The 27,000-nt window shown below is 38.7% G+C and overlaps 1 protein-coding gene across 4 annotated transcripts in view; it reads left to right on the top strand.

The window, feature by feature from the left end:
• Positions 1 to 27,000, top strand: part of LOC135109067 (protein misato homolog 1-like) — a 132,378-nt gene that overhangs the window by 63,868 nt on the left and 41,510 nt on the right. For all 4 annotated transcript variants that reach the window (XM_064020092.1, XM_064020095.1, XM_064020093.1 and 1 more), the window contains 2 exons: positions 4,189 to 4,299; positions 15,424 to 15,555. In XM_064020092.1, the coding sequence (XP_063876162.1) occupies positions 4,189 to 4,299; positions 15,424 to 15,555 (243 nt within the window). The remainder of the gene's footprint in view (positions 1 to 4,188; positions 4,300 to 15,423; positions 15,556 to 27,000) is intronic.

The raw sequence follows: 27,000 nt of genomic DNA, 5'->3' as shown, positions 1-27,000 counted from the left end.
GGAAGAGAGCAAATATTACACCAATATTCAAAGGAGGAAATAAGGAAAACCCACAAAATTATAGACCAGTGCCCTTGACTAGTGTTGTAGGAAAACTATGTGAAAGAACAATAAAGGAAAGATGGATGGAACACTTGGAAAAGATAAAGTTTTGGTAAATTGTCAGTTTGGATTTAGGAGGGGAAGATCATGCTCCATGAACTTATTGTCCTTTTATTCAAGGGTAATCAGTATTGTGCAGGAGAGAGATGGATGGGTGTATAGTGTCTGTTTAGACTTGAAGAAAGCATTTGACAGAGTACCACACTGAAGATTGCTATGGAAGATAAAAAAAAATTATGAAAAAATTGGAGGAAGACTGCTGGAGTGGATGGAGGATTATCTGGATGATAGAGAGATGAGAACTGTAATACAAGACCAGAATTCATCTTGGCTGAAAGTAACTAGTGGTGTCCCACAGGGGTCAGTGTTGGGACCAATGATGTTTGTAATATATGTGAATGACATAAATGAAGAAATAAACAGTTATATGAATTTATTTGCAGATGATGCTAAGCTAATGAGAAGGGTAGAAAATGTAAATGACTGTATGGTATTGCAGGATGATTTAAATAAGATAAATAAATGGAGTAAGTCTTGGCAAATGGAATTCAATTTAAGTAAATATAAAATAATGGAGTTTGGTAAGAGTAAGAGAAGAATACAATATCATTATGAGATGGATGGTGTGAAGGTACAGAAATCAAAAGAGTGGATTTGGGAGTAACAGTTACTGAAAATTTGACTCCAGACAGACACATTGATAAAATTGCTGGAGAGATGATGAATTTGTTAAAAAGAGTAAGAATGGCATTCTCATATTTAGATGAAGAAATGATAAAAAAGCTGTTGATTTCCATGATAAGACCAAGATTGGAATATGTGGTAATGGTGTGGTCTCCTCACATAAAGAGGAATATTATAAAATTAGAAAGAGTACAAAGAGCAGTAATGAAGATGGTTCTGGAGTTGAGTAAGTCGACCTATGAAGAGAGATTAAGAATGTTGAAAATTCCTACCCTTGAAAATAGGAGAGAGAGAGAGAGAGAGAGAGAGAGAGGGGATTTAATAAACATCTATAGAATGATAAATGGTATGGAAAATGTGGACAAAGAATGTCTTATAACTTTAGACACACAGAGTACAAGGGGACACAGTAAGAAGCTGAGGAAAGTTAACTGTAGAAGGGACATCATCAAAAAGTATAGTTTTCTTCACAGAAGTGTGAACAAATGGAATGAACTCAGTGAAAACGTTGTCAATGCCGTAACTGTCCATGATTTTAAGACCAAATTGGATAGATATAGAGAAAGGATACTATGAGTTTACTCCCCTCCCGTAAACTAGGTAAATACAACTAGGTAAATACACACACACACACACACACACACACACACACACACACACACACACACACACACACACACACACACACACACACACACAGGGAAATTGAACATACAGCTGGCAAGGAGGAGGCCATCAGCAGTAAATTCATTGATCCCTGATCTTCATTGGCTGTCATATTGTTTTGCGAGTGATTGAAAGAAAAGTATAAAATATCTCAGATTAGACTGATTTTGTTGCAGTTTTTTTTATATGGTCATTATTTATCAAATTTTGAATGACATAGTAAGAATAATTTCCTAAAACTGTCTCTTATATATAATTTTGTTTTATTTGGGCAAAATCTTTGAGACCACCCCATTTTCAACCTGTCCTGCAGACAGTAGGATTAAGGACAAGTTGAGACCAATGTCTAATCTCTTTCCTAAGGGAGATCATTAAGGAAGATCATCAGGTTTTCCAGGAAGAATAGGAACCTTGTTGAAGGTCAAAGCACATGATATTAGGGGTATTGCTACATCCATGTTCTGAAAGAACAGACCCATCTCAACCATAGAGGCGGCAAGTTGGAAGACTTGTTCAGCCATCACTGGCCACTACCTAAGGGCATTAAATGCCAGGATGGTGATGTCTTTGCTTTGGGACCTTAAGTGATTGCTTATCATGTTGTTTAGTTTCCCAATCAGGGCAAACACTTGGTCCAATCTTTGCAAGCCTTTACTCAAGCTCACTTTGCATTGAGGATGGTTCCTTGGAGTGGCACTAGGCATACCCTGAATGGGCACTGCAGTATACTGCATCCTGAGACAAAGCACAGATCAGTAACTGGGATAGTGTTTTAAGTATAGTGGACATATCACCCTCTACACACATACACCTGATTTCCCTCCATGGGCATGAACATCTGCCTTAACATTATAGTCAGCCTAAGTTTTGTGTGATGTAGGTTAGATGTGAAACAAATAGTATTTTTAATCTTAAAATAAATTTTTCACTTCCCTGCATCACACATAGCAAATACCCAGTCCTCCTTCCTGCTTCATGCCTTTCATAACAAACATTGCTATGTAGTTACAATACTGCAGTGGCAGTATTTTAACCAGTGAAGTTTATCTGGAGTGTGTTGCCACTGTGCAAAGAACCATAGGTTGCTGGGAGAAGGCTGACAATAGACATACTTTTCTATGGAAGAGTAGGATGACCCACCCCAACCTACTACATCTCATAGGATGGAAACTGTGGAAGGGCCATTGCAACCATTAACTGTTTTTCAATTCTTTTATTAGTTTTTCTTTTCAGTCGATTTTGTTCTTCAGATTGTTTTTTAGCTTACTTTCAATTTTCTTGTTTTTATTTATTGTTATGTATTAGGATACTGTTCATGCAGAAAATTTGTTTTATTAGACAGGAAAAGCACTGCACTAGCCCTGCCAGCTACCAGTGGCTCCTTTGTTTGGATGACATGGCTATGAGTGGAAAGGGGACTTCACCTTGCCTTGGGGGTATAGAAGAGTGATCAGAGTGGCCTCAATAAATGGATATGGAGTGAATGCAGATTAGAAGAGAAGAGAGGTAATAGAAAAAAAATGGTTTTAGCAGGAGTGCAAGAGACACACTTGAAAGGTTCAGAAATGAGTGGCTGCATGAAGGGAAATGAGAGTAAGGTGTGGGGAAGGAGTTGTAAAAGTGGTGTGGTGTGGTGTTAATGAGAAAAGGAAAGTAAAAGAAGGGTGTGCACATTGCAAGCTTGATTCAGTCCTGTAAAAAATTAAATGGATAAATATTAAAGGTAAATATACCATCCATTGCACATATAGATTTAAAAAATATATATAATGATTGGTATTGAAAATAAGAGATTACAGTACTATTCTTATTGTAAAAATGCAAATGGGCACACACACACACACACACACACACACACACACACACACACACACACACACACACACACACACACACACACACACACACACACACACACACACACACACACACACATTTTTAAATAATCCTTATTATTAAATAAAAGAACCATCTTAGCAACAGAAGAAGAAAGGAAAGAGGATAGAACTTCACCAACCACTTGTGCATGTGGGTTAGGTATGCCAGTATACTTCTCTGGTTCTCCTCATCTGGTTTTGACAACAGAACTTTTTTTTATTCTCTCTCTCTCTCTCTCTCTCTCTCTCTCTCTCTCTCTCTCTCTCTCTCTCTCTCTCTCTCTCTCTCTCTCTCTCTCTCTCTCTCTCTCTCTCTCTCTCTCTCTCTCTCTCTCTCTCTCTCTGTCAGTGATGAAATAAGTTTAAAGCTAAACGCAGCTTAGTATCCCCTATATAGAAGCTCAGGAAAAGTTGTGACATGGCTTGGATATGAACTATTTAGTCATCAAAAGTGAGTTATGGTTGCACTCAGAAAACAAGGCAACCAGCTGACTTGAACCTTGGGGCACATTTGGTAAACTGAACTGTGATCTTGTGTTGATTGGTACTTTAAGCTGATAATAATATTAGGCTTTTTGAACTTTTCTTGTAACTTAGGCAATCTCCTTCCTAATTTGTTTTGAGTTATAGTGTATCTATTTTCAGTTAGTAATTTAGAGAGAGAGAGAGAGAGAGAGAGAGAGAGAGAGAGAGAGAGAGAGAGAGAGAGAGAGAGAGAGAGAGAGAGAGAGAGAGAGAGAGAGAGAGAGAGAGAGAGAGAGAGAGAGAGAGAGAGAGAGAGAGAGAGAGAGAGAGAGAGAGAGAGAGAGAGAGGAAATAGATGTATGTATATGTCTTACAATTCTACATTCCTTAACAGTCATACAGAGAAATGTGCCAGCTGTCCAGTATTGTGGTCCCACTGAATATGCGCAAGAGTATGTTGGATTTTGAAGCTCCCTGCTGTGCGCATCAACATTTGGTACTGAAGGTAAGTAGTAGAATCTTTTGTTTGGTTACTTCCATAGGTAAAGGTTGGTGTCTATTATTACTTTACCATATTACATCTATACTCATTCTCTTATATATTTTACCCAAAGGCTGGGAACCCACTTATCAATACCCTTATTCTTCAATTCATGATGAGGACTTGCAGGTGCAGCATTGATATGCTCTTTTGGTAGAGTTAGCTTTATGTCATTATGTGGCAAATGGCACTGAGCTTTGATCACCTTTCAGCAGGTCCAATTGGTGGGAAGGACTCAGAGTTGTCTGGATGGTGGGTAGTCTTGTTTAGAGGATTTCAAGGGACGTTTTGTGTTCTCATAATGTTTCTACATGACATGAATCCTTGGATTATCTGGGCACCCAAGACCTCTTGTAGGCAGTGGAAAAAATGTGGGCACCCTACTCATGCTAAACCATAGCACATATCCTTGCTGTCTCAGCTTGCTGAGACAGCAAGGATATATATATATATATATATATATATATATATATATATTTTTTTTTATGTAGGAAGGGCCAAGGGCAACAAAAATCCAATAAAAATATGCCCACTGAAATGCCAGTCCCATAAAAGGGTCAAAGCAGTGGTCAAAAATTGATAAGTGTCTTGAAATCTCCCTCTTGAAGGAATTCAAGTCATAGGAAGGTGGAAATACAGAAGCAGGCAGGGAGTTCCAGAGTTTACCAGAGAAAGGGATGAATGATTGAGAATACTGGTTAACTCTTGCGTTAGAGAGGTGGACAGAATAGGAGTGAGAGAAAGAAGAAAGTCTTGTCAGCCAGGCCATGGAAGGAGGGGAGGCATGCAGTTAGCAAGATCAGAAGAGAAGTTAGCATGAAAATAGCGGTAGAAGACAGCTAGATATGCAACATTGTGGCGGTGAGAGAGAGGCTGAAGACAGTCAGTTAGAGGAGAGGAGTTGATGAGACGAAAAGCTTTTCATTCCACCCTGTCTAGAAGAGCAGTATGAGTGGAACCCCCCCAGACATGTGAAGCATACTCCATACATGGACAGATAAGGTCCTTGTACAGAGTTGGCAGCTTGGGGGGATGAGAAAAACTGGCGGAGACATCTCAGAACGCCTAACTTCATAGAAACTGTTTTAGCTAGAGATGAGATGTGAATTTTCCAGTTCAGATTATAAGTAAAGGACAGACCGAGGATGTTCAGTGTAGAAGAGGGGGACAGTTGAGTGTCATTGAAGAAGAGGGGATAGTTGTCTGGAAGATTGTGTCGAGTTGATAGATGGAGGAATTGAGTTTTTGAGGCATTGAACAATACTAAGTTTGCTCTGCCCCAATCAGAAATTTTAGAAAGATCAGAAGTCAAGCGTTCTGTGGCTTCCCTGCATGAAATGTTTACTTCCTGAAGGGTTGGACGTCTATGAAAAGACGTGGAAAAGTGCAGGGTGGTATCATCAGTGTAGGAGTGGATAGGACAAGAAGTTTGGTTTAGAAGATCATTAATGAATAATAAGAAGAGAGTGGGTGACAGGACAGAACCCTGAGGAACACCACTGTTAATAGATTTAGGAGAACAGTGACCATCTACCACAGCAGCAATAGAACGGTCAGAAAGGAAACTTGAGATGAAGTTACAGAGAGAAGGATAGAAACCGTAGGAAGGTAGTTTGGAAATCAAAGCTTTGTGCCAGACTCTATCAAAAGCTTTTGATATGTCCAAGGCAACAGCAAAAATTTCACCAAAATCTCTAAAAGAGGATGACCAAGACTCAGTAAGGAAAGCCAGAAGATCACCAGTAGAGTGGCCTTGACGGAACCCATACTGGCGATCAGATAGAAGGTTGTGAAGTGATAAATGTTTAAGAATATTCCTGTTGAGGATAGATTAAAAAACTTTAGATAGGCAAGAAATTAAAGCAATAGGACGGTAGTTTGAGGGATTAGAATGGTCACTCTTAGGAACAGGTTGAATGTAGGCAAACTTCCAGCAAGAAGGAAAGGTAGATGTTGACAGACAGACCTGAAAGAGTTTGACTAGGCAAGGTGCAAGCACGGAGGCACAGTTTTGGAGAACAATAGGAGGGACCCCATCAGGTCCATAAGCCTTCCGAGGGTTTAGACCAGCGAGGGCATGGAAAACATCATTGCGAAGAATTTTAATACGTGGCATGAAGTAGTCAGAGGGTGGAGGAGAGGGAGGAACAAGTCCAGAATCATCCAAGGTAGAGTTTTTAGCAAAGGTTTGAGCGAAGAGTTCAGCTTTAGAAATAGATGTGATAGCAGCGGTGCCATCTGGTTGAAATAGAAGAGGGAAAGAAGAAGAAGCAAAGTTATTGGAGATATTTTTGGCTAGATGCCAGAAATAATGAGGGGAGTTAGATCTTGAAAGGTTTTGACATTTTCTGTTAATGAAGGAGTTTATGGCTAGTTGGAGACTTGGCATGGTTCCAGACAGAAATATAAAGTGCATGAGATTCTGGTGATGGAAGGCTTAAGTACCTTTTGTGGGCCACCTCTCTATCATGTATAGCACGAGAACAAGCTGTGTTAAACCAAGGTTTAGGAGGTTTAGGATGAGAAAAAGAGTGAGGAATGTACGCCTCCATGCCAGACACTATCACCTCTGTTATGCGCTCAGCACATAAAGACGGGTCTCTGACATGGAAGCAGTAGTCATTCCAAGGAAAATCAGCAAAATACCTCCTCAGGTCCTCCCAACTGGCAGAGGTAAAACGCCAGAGGCACCTTCGCTTAGGGGGAACCTGAGGAAGGATTGGAGCGATAGGACAAGACAAAGATATGAGATTGTGATCGGAGGAGCCCAATGAAGAAGAAAGGGTGACAGCATAAGCAGAAGGATTAGAGGTCAGGAAAAGGTCAAGAATGTTGGGCATATCTCCAAGATGGTCAGGAATACGAGTAGGGTGTTGTACCAATTGCTCTAGGTCATGGAGGATAGCAAAGTTGTAGGCTAGTTCACCAGGATGGTCAGTGAAGGGAGAGGAAAGCCAAAGCTGGTGGTGAACATTGAAGTCTCCAAGAATGGAGATCTCTGCAAAAGGGAAGAGGGTCAGAATGTACTCCACTTTGGAAGTTAAGTAGTCAAAGAATTTCTTATAGTCAGAGGAGTTAGGTGAGAGGTATACAGCACAGATAAATTTAGTATGAGAGTGACTCTGTAGTCGTAGCCAGATGGTGGAAAACTTGGATGATTCAAGAGCGTGGGCACGAGAGCAGGTTAAGTCATTGCGCACATAAACACAGCATCCAGCTTTGGATTGAAAATGAGGATAGAGAAAGTAGGAGGGAACAGAAAAGGGGCTACTGTCAGTTGCCTCAGACACCTGAGTTTCAGTGAGGAAAAGAAGATGAGGTTTAGAAGAGGAGAGGTGGTGTTCTACAGATTGAAAATTATATCTTAGACTCCGAATGTTGCAGAAGTTAATGAAGAAAAGTTGAGGGGGGTGTCAAGACCCTTAGGGTCGTCGACAGAAAGGCAGTCCGACCTGGGGACATTTATGGTCCCCTCCCCAGATGGGGACTCCAACGCTGGTGTAGGAGTCACCATGATGATTTTAAAATTTTTGAGTGAAGGGTGTGTGTGTTATTAGGTGCTTGTAGTTTTGTGTGGAGGAAGAGAGTTGTCTTTAGAGGGCAGGCTGTGACTGCCCCCTTGTGTTGTGAGACACAAAGGAAAACATTCAGTGAGGTCACAGCTGGGTTTAATGATAAGTTCACAGCACCCCCTGAACAGTGCTTTAGACCTCACTGGGAGTAGTTATCGTTTCGGCAGGTGTCTACTATGAGAAAAAGAGTGAGGAATGTACGCCTCCATGCCAGACACTATCACCTCTGTTATGCACTCAGCACACAAAGACGGGTCTCTGACACGGAAGCAGTAGTCATTCCAAGGAAAATCAGCAAAATACCTCCTCAGATCCCCCAACTAGCAGAGGCAAAACGCCAGAGGCACCTTCGCTTAGGGGAATCCTGAGGAGGGATTGGAGCAATAGGACAAGATAAAGATATGAGATTGTGATTGGAGGAGCCCAATGGAGAAGAAAGGGTGACAGCATAAGCAGAAGGATTAGAGGTCAGGAAAAGATCAAGAATGTTGGGCGTATTTCCAAGACAGTCAGGAATACGAGTAGGGTGTTGCACCAATTGCTCTAGGTCATGGAGGATAGCAAACTTGTAGGCTAGTTCACCAGGATGGTCAGTGAAGGGAGAGGAAAGCCAAAGCTGGTGGTGAACATTGAAGTCTCCAAGAATGGAGATCTCTGCAAAAGGGAAGAGGGTCAGAATGTGCTCCACTTTGGAAGTTAAGTAGTCAAAAAATTTCTTATAGTCAGGGGAGTTAGGTGAGAGGTATACAGCACAGATAAATTTAGTATGAGAGCGACTCTGTAGTTGTAGCCATATATATATATATATATATATATATATATATATATATATATATATATATATATATATATATATATATATATATATATATATATATATATATATATATATATATATATATATATATATATATATATATATATATATATATATATATATATATATATATATATATATATATATATATATATATATATATATATATATATATATATATATATATATATATATATATATATATATATATATATATATATATATATATATATATATATATATATATATATATATATATATATATATATATATATATATATATATATATATATATATATATATATATATATATATATATATATATATATATATATATATATATATATATATATATATATATATATATATATATATATATATATATATATATATATATATATATATATATATATATATATATATATATATATATATATATATATATATATATATATATATATATATATATATATATATATATACACTTTTATACTGTAACTGTGGAAAGTGTATGGAATATCACCAGTTATCACCCTATAGAACTGCTCTGTGCTTTATCCAAGACTAACATTATTATGCACCTGTTTTTGTGAAATTGTACCTCTCGCAGCTCATTAGTGTTTACAGGGGACTCTGAAATATATATAATGTCTCAGTGCTGCCACAGACAATGAAGGAAAAGGATCATATGTTAGTTTGTCCCCCATCCCCTTTTGTTGTGGGTATGTTTCCCCACAATTTTTTGTTTCCAAGACTTCAAGCTGTCAAGCAAAAGTTAACAACTGAGGAGATGGCACATAATCTCGCCTTACACAAGGCAAACATTGGATGGAAAGAAATTTGAGGAAAGTGTGTAGAAAGTTAGCTGTTTTTTTAATTGCTGTAATGCCCAAAGAGACTTTCACCTGGTTGCATACCATCATATAAACCAGTTCCTGGCTGTCCCTGCAAGACTTACTACCACTGACAAGCTGATTTGCTGAGAAGTGATAAAAACCCATGGATTACAGCTTATGAACTAAAAGAAGCTCATCCATACCTGCTCAGAGATATTGTTGTGAGGACTCTCCAGGAATGTTGTCAGAAGGACCTCAAACTTCCCTTCAGGTCATCATCAAAGAAACTACTACTAACAAAGAAAATGAGGCAGGCCCCTTTAGCTTTCATCAAGAAATATAAAGATTGGACAGAGCAAGAGTGGAGAAAAGTCATGTAGAGTGAAGAATCAGCTTTTCAGTGTGGAGCAAAGAGGAGAGGCAAGTTTCATCACCCTGATGGGGTCAACAAGTATGATAGTTGCTACATGGAAACAAGTGTGAAACACAAGATCAAGTAATGACATGGACTTGATTCAGTGGTGAGATGGGATGAGGGGAATTCTTTGTACTGCCAAAGAAGAAAACCTTGAATAGTAACATGTACATTCAAATGCTAGAACATTTATTGAATTTTTTTAGACCTTCACGACAGTAAATTTTCAACAGGACGATGCACCATGTCATAAGTCCAGAAAAAAACATGGTGGCTTGAGGATAATTACATTAGAGTTTTGGATTGGCCAGGGAATTCATCAGACCTGAATCCAATCAAACATATTTAGACACATGAAATGAAAACTAGAAATTGTGGACACATCCTCAGTACAAGGGATAGTCAAGTCACTTAGGGAGTTTTGGATTCATTATATACCACTTCATTATTGCCAAAACTTGTCTGATTCCATGTGTAAACTTATAAAGGATTTTCTCTTGGCCTGTGGAGGGCATACCATGCATTAAAAATCAGATGAAAGTGTTGATTTGTTTTACTATCCGTTTAATCAACTGTGTGTCAGCATTTTCCCTTACAACATAAGATTCCATGGAGGAGGCAGTAGACACCTGGCAAAATTATAATTACTCCCATTGAGGTTTCAAATACTGGATCAGAGGATGCTATGAACTCATCATTAACCCAGGTGTGACCTCACTGAACATTTCCCTTCATTTCTCACAGCACAAAGGGGCAGTCACAGCCTGCCCTCTAAAGACGGCTCTTTTACTTCACATAACACCTAACTACACACACCCTTCACTCAAAATTCCAAGTTAAATATGGCTTCTCCTACACCAACCTCGGAGTCCCCATCTTGGGAAGGGACAACAAATGTCCACAGGTTAGACTGCTTTTCTAGTATCGACCCTAAGTGTCCTGATATCCTCCTCAATTTTTCTTCATTAATTTCTGCAGCATTCATGGCCTTACATCCAATTTTTAATCTGTTGAACACCACCTCTCATCTACTAAACCTCATCTTCTTTTCCTTACTGAAACACAGGTGTCTGAGGCAACTGAAAGTAGCCCCTTATCTGTTCCCTCCTACTTTCTCTATCCTCATCTTCAATCCAAAGCTGGATGTTGCGTGTATGTGCATAATGACTTAACCTGCTCTCATGCCCATGCTCTTGAATCTTCTGAATTTTCTACCGTCTGGCTATGACTATATAGTCAATCTCAAACTGTGCTATATACCTCTCACCTAACTCCTTTGTCTATAAGAAATTCTTTGACTACTTAGCTTCCAAAGTGAAACATATTCTGACTCTCTTCCCCTTTGTGGGAATCTTCATTCTTGGAGACTTTGATGTTCATCACCAGCTTTGGCTTTCCTCTCCCTTCATTGACTGTTCTGGTGAACTAGCCTTTAACATTTCTATCCTCCACAATGTAGAGCAACTAGTGCAACACCCTACTCATATTCCTGACCATTTTGGAGATACACCCTACACTCTTGATCTTTTCCTAAACTCTAATCCTTCCACTTATGCTGTCATCCTATCTTCTCCGTTGGGCTCCTCTGATCACAACCTCATGTCTGTATTTTGTCCTGTCACTCCAATCCCTCTTCAGGATCCCCCATGGCAGAGGTGCCTCTGGCATTTTGCCTCTGCTAATTGAGGAACCTTAGGAGGTATTATTCTGATTTTCCTTGGAATGACTACTGCTTCCGTGTCAGAGACCTGTCTCTGTGTGCTGAGAGCATAACAGAGGTGATAGTGTCTGGCATAGAGGTGTACATTCCTCACTCTTTCTCTTGACTTAAACCTTCCAAAACCTTGGTTTAACACAGCCTGTTCTTGTGCAATACATGAGGTGGCCCACAAAAGGTACTTCAGTCTTCCATCACCAGAATCTCATGCACTTTATTTTTCTGCCCAGAATAATGCCAAGTCTGTTCTCCAAATAGCCAAAAACTCCTTCATTAATAAAAAGTGTCAAAATCTTTCAAGATCTAACTCCCCTTGTGATTTCTGGCACCTAGCCAAAAACATCTCCAATAACTTTGCTTCTTCATCTTTCCCTCCTTTATTTCGACCTGATGACACCATTGCCATCTCATATATTTCTAAAGTTGAACTCTTTGCTCAAACCTTTGCTAAAAACTACCTTGGATGATTCAGGGCTTGTTTCTCCCACTCTTCCATCCTCTCACTACTTCATGCTACCCATTAAAATGCTTTGCAGTGATGCTTTCTATGCCTTAAGCCTCAGAAGGCTTATGGACCTGATGGGGTCCCTCCTATTGTTTTCCAAAACTGTGCCTCTGTGTTTGCACCTTGCCTAGTCAAACTCTTCAAGTTCTGTCTGTCAACATCTATCTTTTCTTCTTACAAGAAGTTAGCCTACATTCAGCCTGTTCCTAAAAAAAATGACTGTTCTAATCCCTCAAACTACCATCCTGTTGCCTTAATTTCCTGACTTTAAAATATTTAATCTATCCTAAACAAGAAGATGCTTAAACATCTATCACTTAACAATCTTTTATCTGGTTGTCAGTATGGGTTCTGTCAAGGTCACTCTACTGGTGATCTTCTGGCTTTCCTTACTGAGTCTTGGTCATTCTCTTTTAGGGATTTTGGTGAAACTTTTGTTGTTGCCTTAGACATATCGAAAGCTTTTGATAGAGTCTGGCACAAAGCTTTGATTTGCAAATTACCCTCCTATGGCTTCTATCCTTCATCTCAAGTTACCCTTCTGATTGTTCTATTACAGCTGTGGTAGATAGTCACTGTTCTTCTAAATCTATTAACAGTGGTGTTCCTCAGGGTTCTGTCACCCACTCTTTTCCTATTATTGATCAGTGATCTTCTAAACCAGACTTCTTGTCCTGTCCACTCCTTTACTGATGATACCATCCTGCACTTTTCCATGTCTTTTCGTAGATGTCCAACCCTTCAGGAGGTAAACAGTTCACACAGGGATGCCACAGAATGCTTGACTTTTGTTAAAGTATTGTTAAATGCCTCAAAAACTCATTTCCTCTATCTATCAAATTGACACAACCTTTCAGACAACTATCCCTTCTTCAATGACACTCAATTGTTTCCCTCTTCTACATTGAACATCCTTTACTTATAATCTAAACTGAAACTTCACATCTCTCTAGCTAAAACAGGTTTTATGAATTTAGATATTCTGAGTTGTCCCTGTCAGTTTCTCTCACCACCCCCTCCCCTAACTGCTAACTCAGTATAGGGACCTTACCTGTCCATGTATGGAATATGCTTCACATGTATGGGGTGTTCCACTCATACTGCTCTTTTAGACAGGGTGGAATCAAAAGCTTTTTGTCTTATCATCTCACCTCTAACTGACTGTCTTCAGCCTCTTTCTTATCACTGTAATGTTGCATCTCTTGCTATCTTCTGCTATTTTCATGCTAACTGCTCTTCTGATTTTGCTAACTGCATGCCTCCCCTCCTCCTGCAGTCTTGCTCCACAGTACTTTCTTCTTTTATCCCTATTCTGTCCACCTCTCTAATGCATGAGTTAACCAGTATTCTCAATCATTCATCCCTTTCTCTGGTAAACTCAGGAACTCCCTTTCTGCTTCTGTATTTCCTCCTTCCTATGACTTGGACTCTTTGAAGAGGGAAGTTTCAAGACACTTATCCTTTAATTTTTGATGACTGCTTTTGATTCGGTACCACCACTTCAGTGGGCCATTTTTTCTTAATTATATATATATATATATATATATATATATATATATATATATATATATATATATATATATATATATATATATATATATATATATATATATATATATATATATATATATATATATATATATATATATATATATATATATATATATATATATATATATATATATATATATATATATATATATATATATATACTTTTTTTTTGCCATTGGCTGGTGCCCCTCCTACATAAAAAAAAAAAGAATTAAGACGTATATGTTCTTGCCCAGCCCCAGTGCTGGTAACTTTCCAATAATAGTGTGATCATGGGATGACAGTAATGCTTTGGTACCTCAAGGCCGCACAAGATTGCAGAATTAAGCATTTGTTCCCAGATTTGCTCACCTTTGCATTTTTTCTCCATGGAGTATAAAAGTCCACTCTTTTTTCAATGAAAGTACAAAAATGGTTGGGGTGACCACAAGCATGATGGAGAGGGCCCATATCATCAGCCTGAGGTGAAGAGCCAAGATCAATGAAGTTGCTGCATTTGTTGGGCACTGTAGTGTCACTATCTTTCACATCCTTGCCATTAGATATTGATGAATATGGATATTGGAGGGATTACTGTATACAATTGTTACCAAAAAGTTTACAAATGTGTGTAATTGATTATGACATTATAAAAACTTCAGAGACCCATCAACAAGAACCCATGTTCCCTTTTTTTTTAATTCCTTTGCTGTTAGGTGAGGCTTCATTCTGTTTATCTTTTCATACTGTTCAAGATTCACTGAGCAACTTTCTTTACGCAGGCCTCACTTTATGCTTTTGGGATAAATGTTTTGCTGCCATCTTTGAACCTCCTTTTCCACTGGTATACAGTTCTTAAATACCAGTAATGTTAATTGTTTTTTAACAGTTTTTGTTCCATGGCATAAGGTAACTACAGATGGTATTATACCAGTAATGGGTGGGTTAGTGGCCACTCAGATGATATGGAGATATACAACAATAACTTGCAGAGCAAAAGTCAAGTTGGGTATGTATGCTTCAAAGGCATCCCGTTATCACTCTACAGTCAAATTTATATTAAAACTGTTAATGTGTGAGTGTACCCAAGGCCACCAGCTGTCTTTTGACAAGTCAGACTCATGGCTCTGCTGTCTCATACAATGAGATGAAACTAGTTGAATGGTTCCTGGCCAATGGCACCAACTGAGGATATTGTCATCTTTATTGGCAATATATATACATATATATATATATATATATATATATATATATATATATATATATATATATATATATATATATATATATATATATATATATATATATATATATATATATATATGTGTGTGTGTGTGTGTGTGTGTGTGTGTGTGTGTATTATATGTATGTTTTTGTGATAAAAATGTTTCTGAGCTTTCATGAGATGATTGCCAGTTGCAATATATATATATATATATATATATATATATATATATATATATATATATATATATATATATATATATATATATATATATATATATATATATTGTGTGTGTGTGTATATTATATGTATGTTTTTGTGATATAACTGTTTCTGAGCTTTTATGAGATGATTGCCTGTTGCTCTGAAGAACTATATGACCATATGAAATTTAGAAAATTTAACTCATAATAATTGAAGAGTAGCATTTTAAGGATGAATGAGAGTTACTAAACTTTGCTAAACTTTCAGGAATATGATGCATACTTCACAAGCAGTGTTGTGGCTGCCTTTCTGGACACTGTGAGTCTGGCTTACCGCAGTCGTGCCTCACCATTACCACTTGCAAATGTGGTGGATATATTAACCCCAACCGGAAGAAAAGTAAGCTTGAAAAAGGTTATACATTTAATTATAATTTTTGTTTTTCAATAAAAATTGATTGTATGATTATTACCATGTCATTTATTTAACAAAATGATATAGTAACTTTCGATAACAGTATTTCATTAGTTTTCAATTTATTGCAAACTGTGACATATTTGAAGATATTGTTACAGGATTTTCATTTATAAATGTTACCAGATGTAATATATTATTGTGATGTTTGGTGTGACAGTATAAAGCATGTAGACGCTTGCTGAAACGGTAATTACTCCCAGTGAGATCTAAAGCACTGGATCTTAGGTGCTGTGAACTTATTAAACCCAGCTGTGACCTCACTGAATGTTTTCCTTTGTGTCTCACAACACAAGGGGGCAGTCACAGCCTGCCCTCTAAAGACAACTCTCTTCCTTCACACAAAACTATAAGCACCTAATTACACACACACCTTTCACTCAAAATTCAAAATTATCATGGCGACTCCTACACTAGCCTTGGAGTCCCCATCTGGGGAGGGGACAACAAATGTTTCCAGGTCAGACTGCTCTTCTGGTATTGACCCTAAGTGTCTTGACACCTTTCTCAACTTTTTCTTCATTAATTTTTGCAACATTCACAATCTTACATCTAATTTTCAATCTGTAGAATGCCACCTCTCCTCTACTAAACCTCATCTTTTCCTCACTGAAAAGCAGGTGTCTGAAGCAACTGACAGTAGCCCCTTTTCTGTTCCCTCCTACTATCCCTATCCTCATTTACAATTCAAAACTGGATGTTGTGTCTATGTACACAACGACTTGACGTGCTCTCGTGCCCACACTCTTGAATCTTCTGAGTTTTCCATCATCTGGCTGTGACTACAGAGTCACTCAAACTGAATTTGTCTGTGCTGTATAACTCTCATTTAACTCATCGGACTATAAGAAATTCTTTGACTATTTAACTTCCAAAGTGGAGCACATTCTGACTCTCTTCCCTTTTGCAGAGATCTCCATTCTAGGAGACTTAAATGTTTACCACCATCTTTGGCTTTCCTCTCCCTTCACTGACCATTCTGGTGAACTAGCCTTTAACATTCTTATCTTCCACAATCTAGAGCAACTGGTGCAACAGCCTAATTGTATTCCTGACTGTTTTGGAGATATGCCCAACATTCTTGACCTTTACCTAACCTCAAATCCTTCTGCTTATACTGTTACCCTATCTTCTCTGTTGGGCTCCTCTGATCATAGTCTCTTACCTGTATCTTGTCCTATCGCTCCAGTCCCTCCTCAGTATCCCCCTAAACGGAGATGCCTCTGGCGTTTTGCTTTGCCTCTGCTAGTTGGGGGACCTGAGGAGGTATTTTGCTGATTTTCCTTGGAATCACTACTGCTTCCGTGTCAGAGACCTGTCTCTGTGTGCAGAGCGCATAACAGAGGTGATAGTGTCTGGTATGGAGGCACACATTCCTCACTTTTCTCAACCTAAACCTTTCAAACCTTGGTTTAACACAGCCTGTTCTCGTGCTATATGTGGTAGAGAGGTGGCCCACAAAAGGTACTTGAGCTTTCCATCACCAAAATCTCATGCACTTTATATTTCTGCCTGGAACATGCCAAGTCTGTTCTCCAACTAGCCAAAAATTCCTTCATTAATAGAAGTGTCAAAATCTTTCAAGATTTAACTCCCCTCATGACTTCTGGCACCTAGCTAAAAACATCTCCAATAACTTTGCTTCTTCTTTCCCTCCTTTATTTCAACCAGATGGCACCACTACTATCACCTCTATTTCTAAAGCTGAACTCTTTGCTTTAATTTATGCTAAAAATCTCTACCTTGGGACAATTCAGGGCTTGTTCCTCCCTCTCCTCCACCTTCTGACTACTTCATGCTATTAAATGCTTCATGCTTCATTACTATTAAAATTCTTTGCTATGATGTTTTCCATGCCCTCACTGGCCTATGAAGGCTTATGGACCTGATGGTTTCCCTCCTATTGTTCTCTGAAATTGTGCCTCCATGCTTGCACCTTACCTTGTCAAACTCTTTCAAGTCTTTCTGTCAACATCTACCTTTCCTTCATGCTGGGAGTTTGCCAACATTCAGCCTGTTCCTAAAAAAGATGACCATTTTAATCCCTCAAACTACCCTCCTATTGCTTTAGTTTCCTGCCTATCTAAAGTTTTAAAATCTACCCTCAACAGGAAGATTCTGAAACATCTATCACTTCACAACCTTCTATCTAATTGCCAGTATGGGTTCCATCAAAGCTGCTCTACTGGTGATCTGGCTTTTCTTACTGAGTCTTGGTCATTCTCTTTTAGAGATTTTGGTAAAACTTTTGCTGTTGCCTTAGACATATCAAAAAGCTTTTGATAGAGTCTGTCACAAAGCTTCGATTTCCAAACTACTCTCCTATGGCTTCTATTCTTCTTTCTGTAACTTCATTTCAAGTTTCCTTTCTGCTGTGGTAGACAGTCAATGTTCTTCTAAATCTATTAACAGTGGTGTTCCTCAGGGTTCTCTTCTGTCACCCACTCTCTTCCTATTATTCATCATTGATCTTCTAAACCAAACTTCTTGTCCTACCCACTCCTATGCTGATGATACCACCCTTCACTTTTCTACGTCTTTTCTTAGATGTCCAACCCTTCAGGAAGTAAACAGTTCACACACATAAGCCACAGAATGGCTAACTTCTGATCTCTAAAATTTCTGATTGGGATAGAGCAAATTTGGTATTGTTCAGTACCTCAAAAACTCAATTCCTCCAACTATCAACGCGACACAACCTTCCAGACAACTATCCCCTTCTTCTACACAGAACATCGTCAATCTGCCCTTTTTCTTATAATCTAAACTGGAAACTTCGCATCTCATTTCTAGCTAAAACAGCCTCTATGAAGTTAGGCATTCTGAGATGTCTCTGCCAGTTTTTCTCATCTCCCCAACTACTAACTCTGTACAGGGGCCTTATCTGTTTATGTATGGAGTATGCTTCACATGTCTGGGGAGGGTTCCACTCATACTGCTCTTTTAGACAGTGCGGAATGAAAAGCTTTTTGTCTCATCAACTCCTCTCCTTTAACTGACTGTCTGTAGCCTCTTTCTCATTGCTGCAATGTTGCATCTCTTGCTATCTACTGCCATTTTCATGGCAACTGAATGCCTCCTCTCCTTCCGCAGCTTTGCTGCACAAGACTTTCTTCTTTATCTCACCCTTATTCTGTCCGCTAACCAGTATTCTCAATCATTCATCCCTTTCTCTGGTAAACTCTGAAACACCCTGTTTGCTTTTGTATTTCCATCTTCCCATGACTTGAACTCTTTAAGAGTGAGGTTTCAAGACATTTATCCTTTAGTTTCTGACTACCACTTTGGACCCTATTTGAGGACTGGCATCTCAGTGGGCTTTTTTTTTTTTCCTTGGCCAGTGTTCTTCCTAGAAAAAAAAGAAAAAAAATAGAAAAATGTATGATCTGACGTATCAGTGTCATTGTCAGTAGTTGTTGAGATCTAGGTTGTTTCTGACACTTCTTTTTTAGATTGCCTAATGCAGAGAATGATAATTTATGATAATCCTCATTAGAGTTAACCCTTTGATTACACAGTATTCAGTTGCTTTCAGGAAGTTTATATATGTGAAGACCATGAATGGCTCTTTTAGATATATTGTGAAGAGAACATTAATATTTCACTTATGGAATATGTTCAATGTGTCTTCCATCTATGAAACCAAAGTAAGTTGAAGGAAAGAACAGCTTGATAGTAATAGAAATCTGAAAAAAAAAAAAAAAAATTACAGTCAGTATATGTTCCAGTATCTTAAATATGGTGATATTGACTCTGAATATTATAAGAAAAAGGTTTGTGTAAGGACAAGATTGCATTTACTGAAGCAACATATACAATAGTGAATAATTTGCCAATTAACATATTTAATTACATTTCTGATATGATCCTGACATGTTTCTAAACTGCAGCAGGATTAAAAATTCATGATTTTCAACTATTTATAATGATTTTTTTATTCTATTCTGTACAGCCACTGCTAGGGATGACCCTATTATGACATCAGCACTCATTCACCTCATGAGAACATACACAATAAAACTTGACTCATTCTGTGCCCCCTACACTAAAGGGGGCCAATAAAAACCCTTCCATTAAGGAACATGGTTGTGCTGGTGGGAAAGGAAATTGATCACTTCTCATGGTTGTCGAAGTCCCATCATCCTGTATCATGACTAATGAAGGTTAGAGCAGGTGGCTGATGAGGATGGAATCTGATGAATCACAATTCTAGGTTTACTTAAGTTAGATTCCTGATGCCCAGGTGGGTTTGTATTATCACATCTGATTGGCTGCACTGCTCTCTCACTAGCACTCCCGTCAAGTCACATTGCACATGCTTGAGTGAGGTATGTTTCCATATTATATGCCATAGCTCACCTCATATATGGGAGCCAATTTTGGTTAATACCATTAGTCTCATCAGTGACTGTAGAATCAAGCTGTGTTGTGAAAATTGATAAAACAAAACATAAAATGGTATTACAGCAAATTGAACTGTGAATATATGAAAAAAAAAAGAAGTTTATAACATGTTTTACTTATGCTAGCTATTTTCAACAGTTGTCCATAGATTGCTGAAATATATTATCACATTATGTAGGAAAAATCTCTCATGAACATGATAGTGTTATCAGAATGCAGATAAAGTTCCCTGCAACCATCATGTTGGTGCAACACATGGTGTGTGAAGGCAGAATGAAGTTAAATACTAAATATCTGATCTCCCACTCTGTTGGTGTGCTGGTACCACATTTCTTTTTCACAAAATATCAGAATATCACGCGTACAGTACTTGCCAAAAGTGTTTTCCTTGTGACACTTTTTCTAACACTGCTGTATTCATTATCAACAAATAAAAACCCTAATGCATTATCCTTACCTTCAATACTTCATACATCATCCATGATGTCTTTTCACTTCTCTCAGTCGTGCTGGCAGTGATAGGGGAAGGTTATGTAGTGTTTCAGGTGAGTATTTGTGCCCATGACTTTGTAATCGCTTCCTCCAGCTTCGCTAGGGTTCTGATGTCCTTGCCCTTTAGGTTTTGTTTTAACACATGCCACAGGTTTTCTATACAACTAATGCCAGGACTGTTTTCTGGCCAATCATCAATACATTTCACACCACAATCCACTGCTTTACAGATCCACTGCTTTACAGATTTTGCAGTGTGAGCAGGGGTCTTGTTAGAATACATTGGCTCTGGCATTCTCAAATGCATCACATAAATGGTCATTTAGCAAATCAAAATACATATGTTGATTTACTTGAACATTTGCCTGCAGTATTATTAACTTCCCTTACCTTCTTCCAGAAAAATAACCCCACACCATCAATGAATCCAGGTGTTTTACTGTTCCACAGAGGTAATGAGAATTAAGAGGATCACTACCCCTATGGTGATACACATTTCCAACTGTATTGCAAGTCACTGTAAATATTGCTTTGTTACTTTGCAGCACATCAAACCAATCTTCATTATCCCAGGTCAAGTATTTCTCAGCAAATGCAACCCTACGCTTCCTGTGTACAGGGGTGAGAAATGATTTTCTCATGGTACAGTGACTTCTGTAGCCCAGATTTTGAATGCACTAGCTAACTATCCTTATTAACACATCCTGGAACAACCTGTTATAGCTCTCTTTCAAAAGGCAGGCTGTGAGATGAAGGCTTTTTTCAAATTCCCTTCTCACAATGCTATTTCCCTGATCAGAAATCTTTTGTGGTCTCCTGGAGCAAGGTTTGTGGGTTGGCATGGCAACACCTCTGTCATGGTACCTTATCACTCACAGCTGCACTAAACGATTGCTAATGCCATTTATTCCTGGATTTATTTATTTTTTTATTTATTTATTTTTTTTTTTTTTGTCTGGTTCCCTGCATCCTTTTTTGTCTGGTGCCCTGCATCCTTTAGTGCAACTATCCTTGAGATAGTATCCTTGCTCAGCTGTTCGCCAGATATACCATGGAATATTACAGCATTGTGAAGAGAACCGTGTATCTCAGAGTAACACCAAAACCTTCAGCAAAGCAGATGACACACTGCAGTCTGCCAACCCTTTATCCCCACCCAAATACATTATTAGGAGGTAGTAATGTTCACAGCAGTATTGCCAAAAAAACCAGTGTGTATTTTTGAATAATAACTCATACATCAGTATGATTAATTTGATTTGCTAAATGTGATACATGGGAGAATGCAGGGGCCAAGTTGCTCTTTTATCAGTGCATGGCAAAATCTGAGTCATGGGCACATATACTACCTAAATTACTACAAAACCTTGCCCTATCACTGCCAGCACAACTGAGATAAGTGAAGAGATGTCATGGGTGATGTACAAAGTACTCAAGGTAAGGAAAATATATTAAGGATTTTATTTGTTGATGATGAATGCAGCAGTGTTAGAATAAGTGTCACCTGGAAAACACTTTTGCCGAGCATTGTCAAGTGTTAAGTGGTATTATTAGTGATATTTATTTTCATGCTCTAGAACACTTATCTGTTCTGTTCTGGTTATTTGCAGTGATACTTTCACATATGAAAGGTTTTCAAGATGATAGAATATTTAATGTGCCCTTATTTATTAACAGAGAGGGAGGAACAAAGTCACAGTTTCATCATAAGATTCATTATCATAGCAAAATCTGTGAATAATTGTTAATACAAAATAAAAGCGAGTAAGGATGAAGACACATAATATTCAAGTAACATGCTATGTAGCAGCAACTGTACTCCTGCATATACCTTTCTCTATTCCTTATGATTTTACTCTAAAGATAACGGCATGGTGTATACATTCATCGTCAGTTTTCTCATCATTAATGCATACAACAAAACTTCCTAATAAATAATGTTCTCTGGCAGCATCCTTACATAAATTCATTATTGGTTTCCTTATCATCAGTACATGCAACAAAACTCCTAAATAAATAATGTTTTCCAGTAACATTCTTACATAAATTCATCGCCAGTTTCCTCATCATTAATATATACAACAAAATTTTCTAACAAATGTTTTCTAGCAACATCCTTACTCCTATAAGCTTCCTTTACTTTCTTAACATGGTCAGTGCACTTTCTCCAATCATCTTCAGTAACTTTATTAATTGCGTCTCTCATCAGGTGTTCAACAACTTTTAGAGACTGGTCTGAATTAATTTCTTTTCTAACATATTTCTTGATTTGTGCTTGTATGAGTTCTATTGGGTAATTTCACAATAATATGGTGGCAGCTGTAGTACTTCATGACCATTTGCTTCATCTGTTTCGTCTAACACATATCCTTGTTTTCCTTTGTGTTGTTTAGCCAATTGCAAGAGTTTGGATTTGGTGACTTTTTTTTTTTTATGTAGGAGGGACACTGGCCAACGGTAAAAAAAAAAAAAAAAAAAAGCCCCACTGAAATGCTGGTCCCATAAAAGGGTCCAAAGTGGTAGTAAAAAATTGAAGGATAAGTGTCTTGAAACCTCCCTTTTGAAGGAATTCAAGTCATAGGAAGGTAGAAAAACAGAAGCAGGTAGGGAGTTCCAGAGTTTACCAGAGAAAGGGATGAATGAATAAGAATACTGGTTAACTCTTGCATTAGAGAAGTGGACAGAATAGGGGTGAGAGAAAGGAGAAAGTCTTGTGTAGCGAGGCTGCAGGAGGAGGGGAGGCATGCAGGTACAAGACAGCTAGAGATGCAACATTACGGTGATGAGAGAGAGGCTGAAGACAGTTAGAGGAGAGGAGTTGATGAGATGAAAAGCTTTTGATTCCACCCTGTCTAGAAGAGTAGTATGAGTGGAACACCCCAGACATTTAAAGCATACTCCATACATGGACGGATAAGGCCCTTGTACACAGTTAGCAGCTGGGGGGGAGAGAAAAACTGGTGGAGACGTCTCAGAATGCCTAACTTCATAGAAGCTGTTTTACCTAGAGATAAGATGTGAAGTTTCCAGTTCAGATTATAAGTAAAGGACAGACCGAGGATGTTCAGTGTAGAAGAGGGGGACATTTGAGTGTCATTGAAGAAGAGGGGGTAGTTGTCTGGAAGTTTGTGTCGAGTTGATAGATGGTGGAATTGAGTTTTTGAGGCATTGAACAATACCAAGTTTGCTCTGTCCCAATCAGAAATTTTAGAAAGATCAGAAGTCAAGTGTTCTGTGGCTTCCCCGCATGAAATGTTTACTTCCTTAAGGGTTAGACGTTTATAAAAAGACATGGAAAAGTGCAGGGTGGTATCATCAGCGTAGGATTGGATAGGACAAGAAGTTTGGTTTAGAAGATCATTAATGAATAATAAGAAGAGAGTGGGTGACAGGACAGAACTCTGAGGAACACCACTATTAATAGATTTAGAACAGTGACTGTCTACCATAGCAGTAATAGAACATTCAGAAAGGAAACCTGAGATGAAGTTACAGAGAGAAGGATAAAAGCTGTAGGAAGATAGTTTGGAAATTAAAGTTTTGTGCCAGATTCTATCAAAAGCTTTTGATATGTCCAAGGCAACAGCAAAAGTTTCACCAAAATCTCTAAAAGAGGATGACCAAGACTCAGTAAGGAAAGCCAGATCACCAGTAGAGTGGCCTTGATGGAACCCATACTGGCCATCAGATAGAAGGCTGTGAAGTGATAGATGTTTAAGAACCTTCCTGTTGAGGATAGATTCAAAAACTTTACATAGGCAGGAAAATAAAGCAATAGGATGGTAGTTTGAGGGATTAGAACGGTCACCCCTTTTAGGAACAGGCTGAATGTAGGCAAACTTCCAGTAAGAAGGAAAGGTAGATGTTGACAGACAGAGCTGAAAGAGTTTGACTAGGCAAGGTGCAAGCATGGAGGCACAGTTTTGGAGAACAATAGGAGGGACCCCATCAGGTCCATAAGCCTTCCGAGGGTTTAGGCCAGCAAGGGCATGGAAAACATCATTGCGAAGAATTTTAATAGGTGTCATGAAGTAGTCAGAGGGTGGAGGAGAGAGAGGAACAAGCCCTGAATCGTCGAAGGTAAAACAGTTTTGGAGAACAATAGGAGGGACACCATCAGGTCCATAAGCCTTCCAAGGGTTTAGGCCAGCAAGGGCATGGAAAACATCATTGCGAAGAATTTTAATAGGTGTCATGAAGTAGTCAGAGGGTGGAGGAGAGGGAGGAACAAGCCCTGAATTGTTCAAGGTAGAGTTTTTAGCAAAGGTTAGAGCAAAGAGTTCAGCTTTGGAAATAGATGTGATAGCAGTGGTGCCATCTGGTTGAAATAAAAGAGGGAAAGAAGAAGAAGCAAAGTCATTGGAGGTGTTTTTAGCTAGATGCCAGAAATCACGAGGGGAGTTAGATCTTGAAAGATTTTGACACTTTCTGTTAATGAAGGAGTTTTTGGCTAGTTGGAGAACAGACTTGGCATGGTTTTGGGCAGAAATATAAAGTGCATGAGATTCTGGTGATGGAAGGCATGAGTACCTTTTGTGGGCCAGCAGGGACCCACAAGGGGAGTTAGATCTTGAAAGATTTTGACACTTTCTGTTAATGAAGGAGTTTTTGGCTAGTTGGAGAACAGACTTGGCATGGTTTTGGGCAGAAATATAAAGTGCATGAGATTCTGATGATGGAAGGCATGAGTACCTTTTGTGGGCCACCTCTCTATCATGTATAGCATTAGAACAAGCTGTGTTAAACCAAGGTTTGGAAGGTTTAGGTCGAGAAAAAGTGTGAGAAATGTACGCCTCCATGCCAGATACTATCACCTCTGTTATGCACTCAGCACACAAAGATGGGTGTCTGACATGGAAGCAGAAGTCATTGCAAGGAAAACCAGCAAAATACCTCCTCAGGTCACCCCAACCAGCAGAGGCAAAATGCCAGATGTACCTTCGCTTAGAGTGATCCTGAGGAGGGATTGGAGTGATAGGACAAGATACAGATATGAGATTGTGATTGGAGGAGCCCAACGGAGAAGAGAGGGTGACAGCAGAAGCAGAAGGATTAGAGGTCAGGAAAAGGTCAAGAATGTTGGGTGTATCTCCAAGACGGTCAGGAATATGAGTAGGGTGTTGCACCAATTGCTCTAGGTTGTGGAGGATAGCAAAGTTGAAGGTTAGTTCACCAGGATGGTCAGTGAAGGGAGAGGAAAGCCAAAGCTGGTGGTGAACATTGAAGTCTCCAAGAATGGAGATCTCTGCAAAGGGGAAGAGGGTCAGAATGTGCTCCACTTTGGAAGTTAAGTAGTCAAATAATTTCTTATAGTCAGAGGAGTTAGGTGAGAGGTTTACAGCACAGATAAATTTAGTTTGAGAGTGACTCTGTAGTCATAGCCAGATGATGGAAAATTCGGAAGATTCAAGAGCGTGGGCATGAGAGCAGGTTAAGTCATTGTGCACATAAACGCAACATCCAGCTTTGGATCGAAAATGAGGATAGAGAAAGTAGGAGGGAATAGAAAAGGGGCTAATGTCAGTTGCCTCAGACACCTGAGTTTCAGTGAGGAAAAGAAGATGAGGTTTAGAAGAGGAGAGGTGGTGTTCTACAGATCAAAAATTAGATCTTAGACCACGAATGTTGCAGAAGTTAATGAAGAAAAAGTTGAGGGGGGTGTCAAGACACTTAGGGTTGTTGACAGAAGGGCAGTCCGACCTGGGGACATTTATGGTCCCCTCCTCAGATGGAAACTCCGAGGCTGGTGTAGGAGTTGCCATAATAATTTTGAAATTTTAAGTGAAGGGTGTGTGTGTGTGTGTTATTAGGTGCTTGCAGTTTTGTGTGGAGGAAGAGAGTTGTCTTTAGAGGGCAGGCTGTGACTGCCCCCTTGTGTCATTAGACACAAAGGGAAGGTTCAGTGAGGTCACAGCTGGGTTTAATGATAAGTTCACAGCACCCCCTGAGCAGTGCTTTAGACCTTACTGGGAGTAATTATTGTTTTGGCAGGTGCCTGCTGCCTCCTTCCAGTGATGGATCATTTGGCATACTGTTAGTAGATTCCACTGATGGATCATTTGGTATATTGTTAGTAGAGTCATTCTATTATTTCATTCTTTTGTTGTAGCAAGTTGGAAACCTATTTTCAAATTTGCTATGGTATGAAGCACTGTCTAATGTGATCAAAGATCTTTCTTTCATATTTGGCTGCAGTTGTTCTTGAAACCATCTTTTAAATTTATAATTATCCACTGAATCATGGTAATCATCCTTGGCCCCATTCTTTGACTTAAACAACAAAAGGGCGCCCTGAACAAAACCTTATTCATTTCCTGCGTGCAGCACATTGAACTTAGAGTCTTTACCAGTTTTAAGTTTAGGTCCAACTGCTCCATTAGCCACTGTCCAACACATCTCAACACATTCATTCTGGTTGATCCCTGTTTCATCAAGAAACACTTCTGGTCATTGTTTGGTGGGCTACATTTTCTG

The sequence above is a fragment of the Scylla paramamosain genome, chromosome 18 (genome assembly GCF_035594125.1).
Source record: "Scylla paramamosain isolate STU-SP2022 chromosome 18, ASM3559412v1, whole genome shotgun sequence".
In the NCBI taxonomy this organism is placed as follows: Eukaryota; Metazoa; Arthropoda; class Malacostraca; order Decapoda; family Portunidae; genus Scylla; species Scylla paramamosain.
The sequence above is the reverse complement of the archived record's forward strand: the minus strand, read 5'-3'. Positions and strand labels throughout refer to the sequence as shown.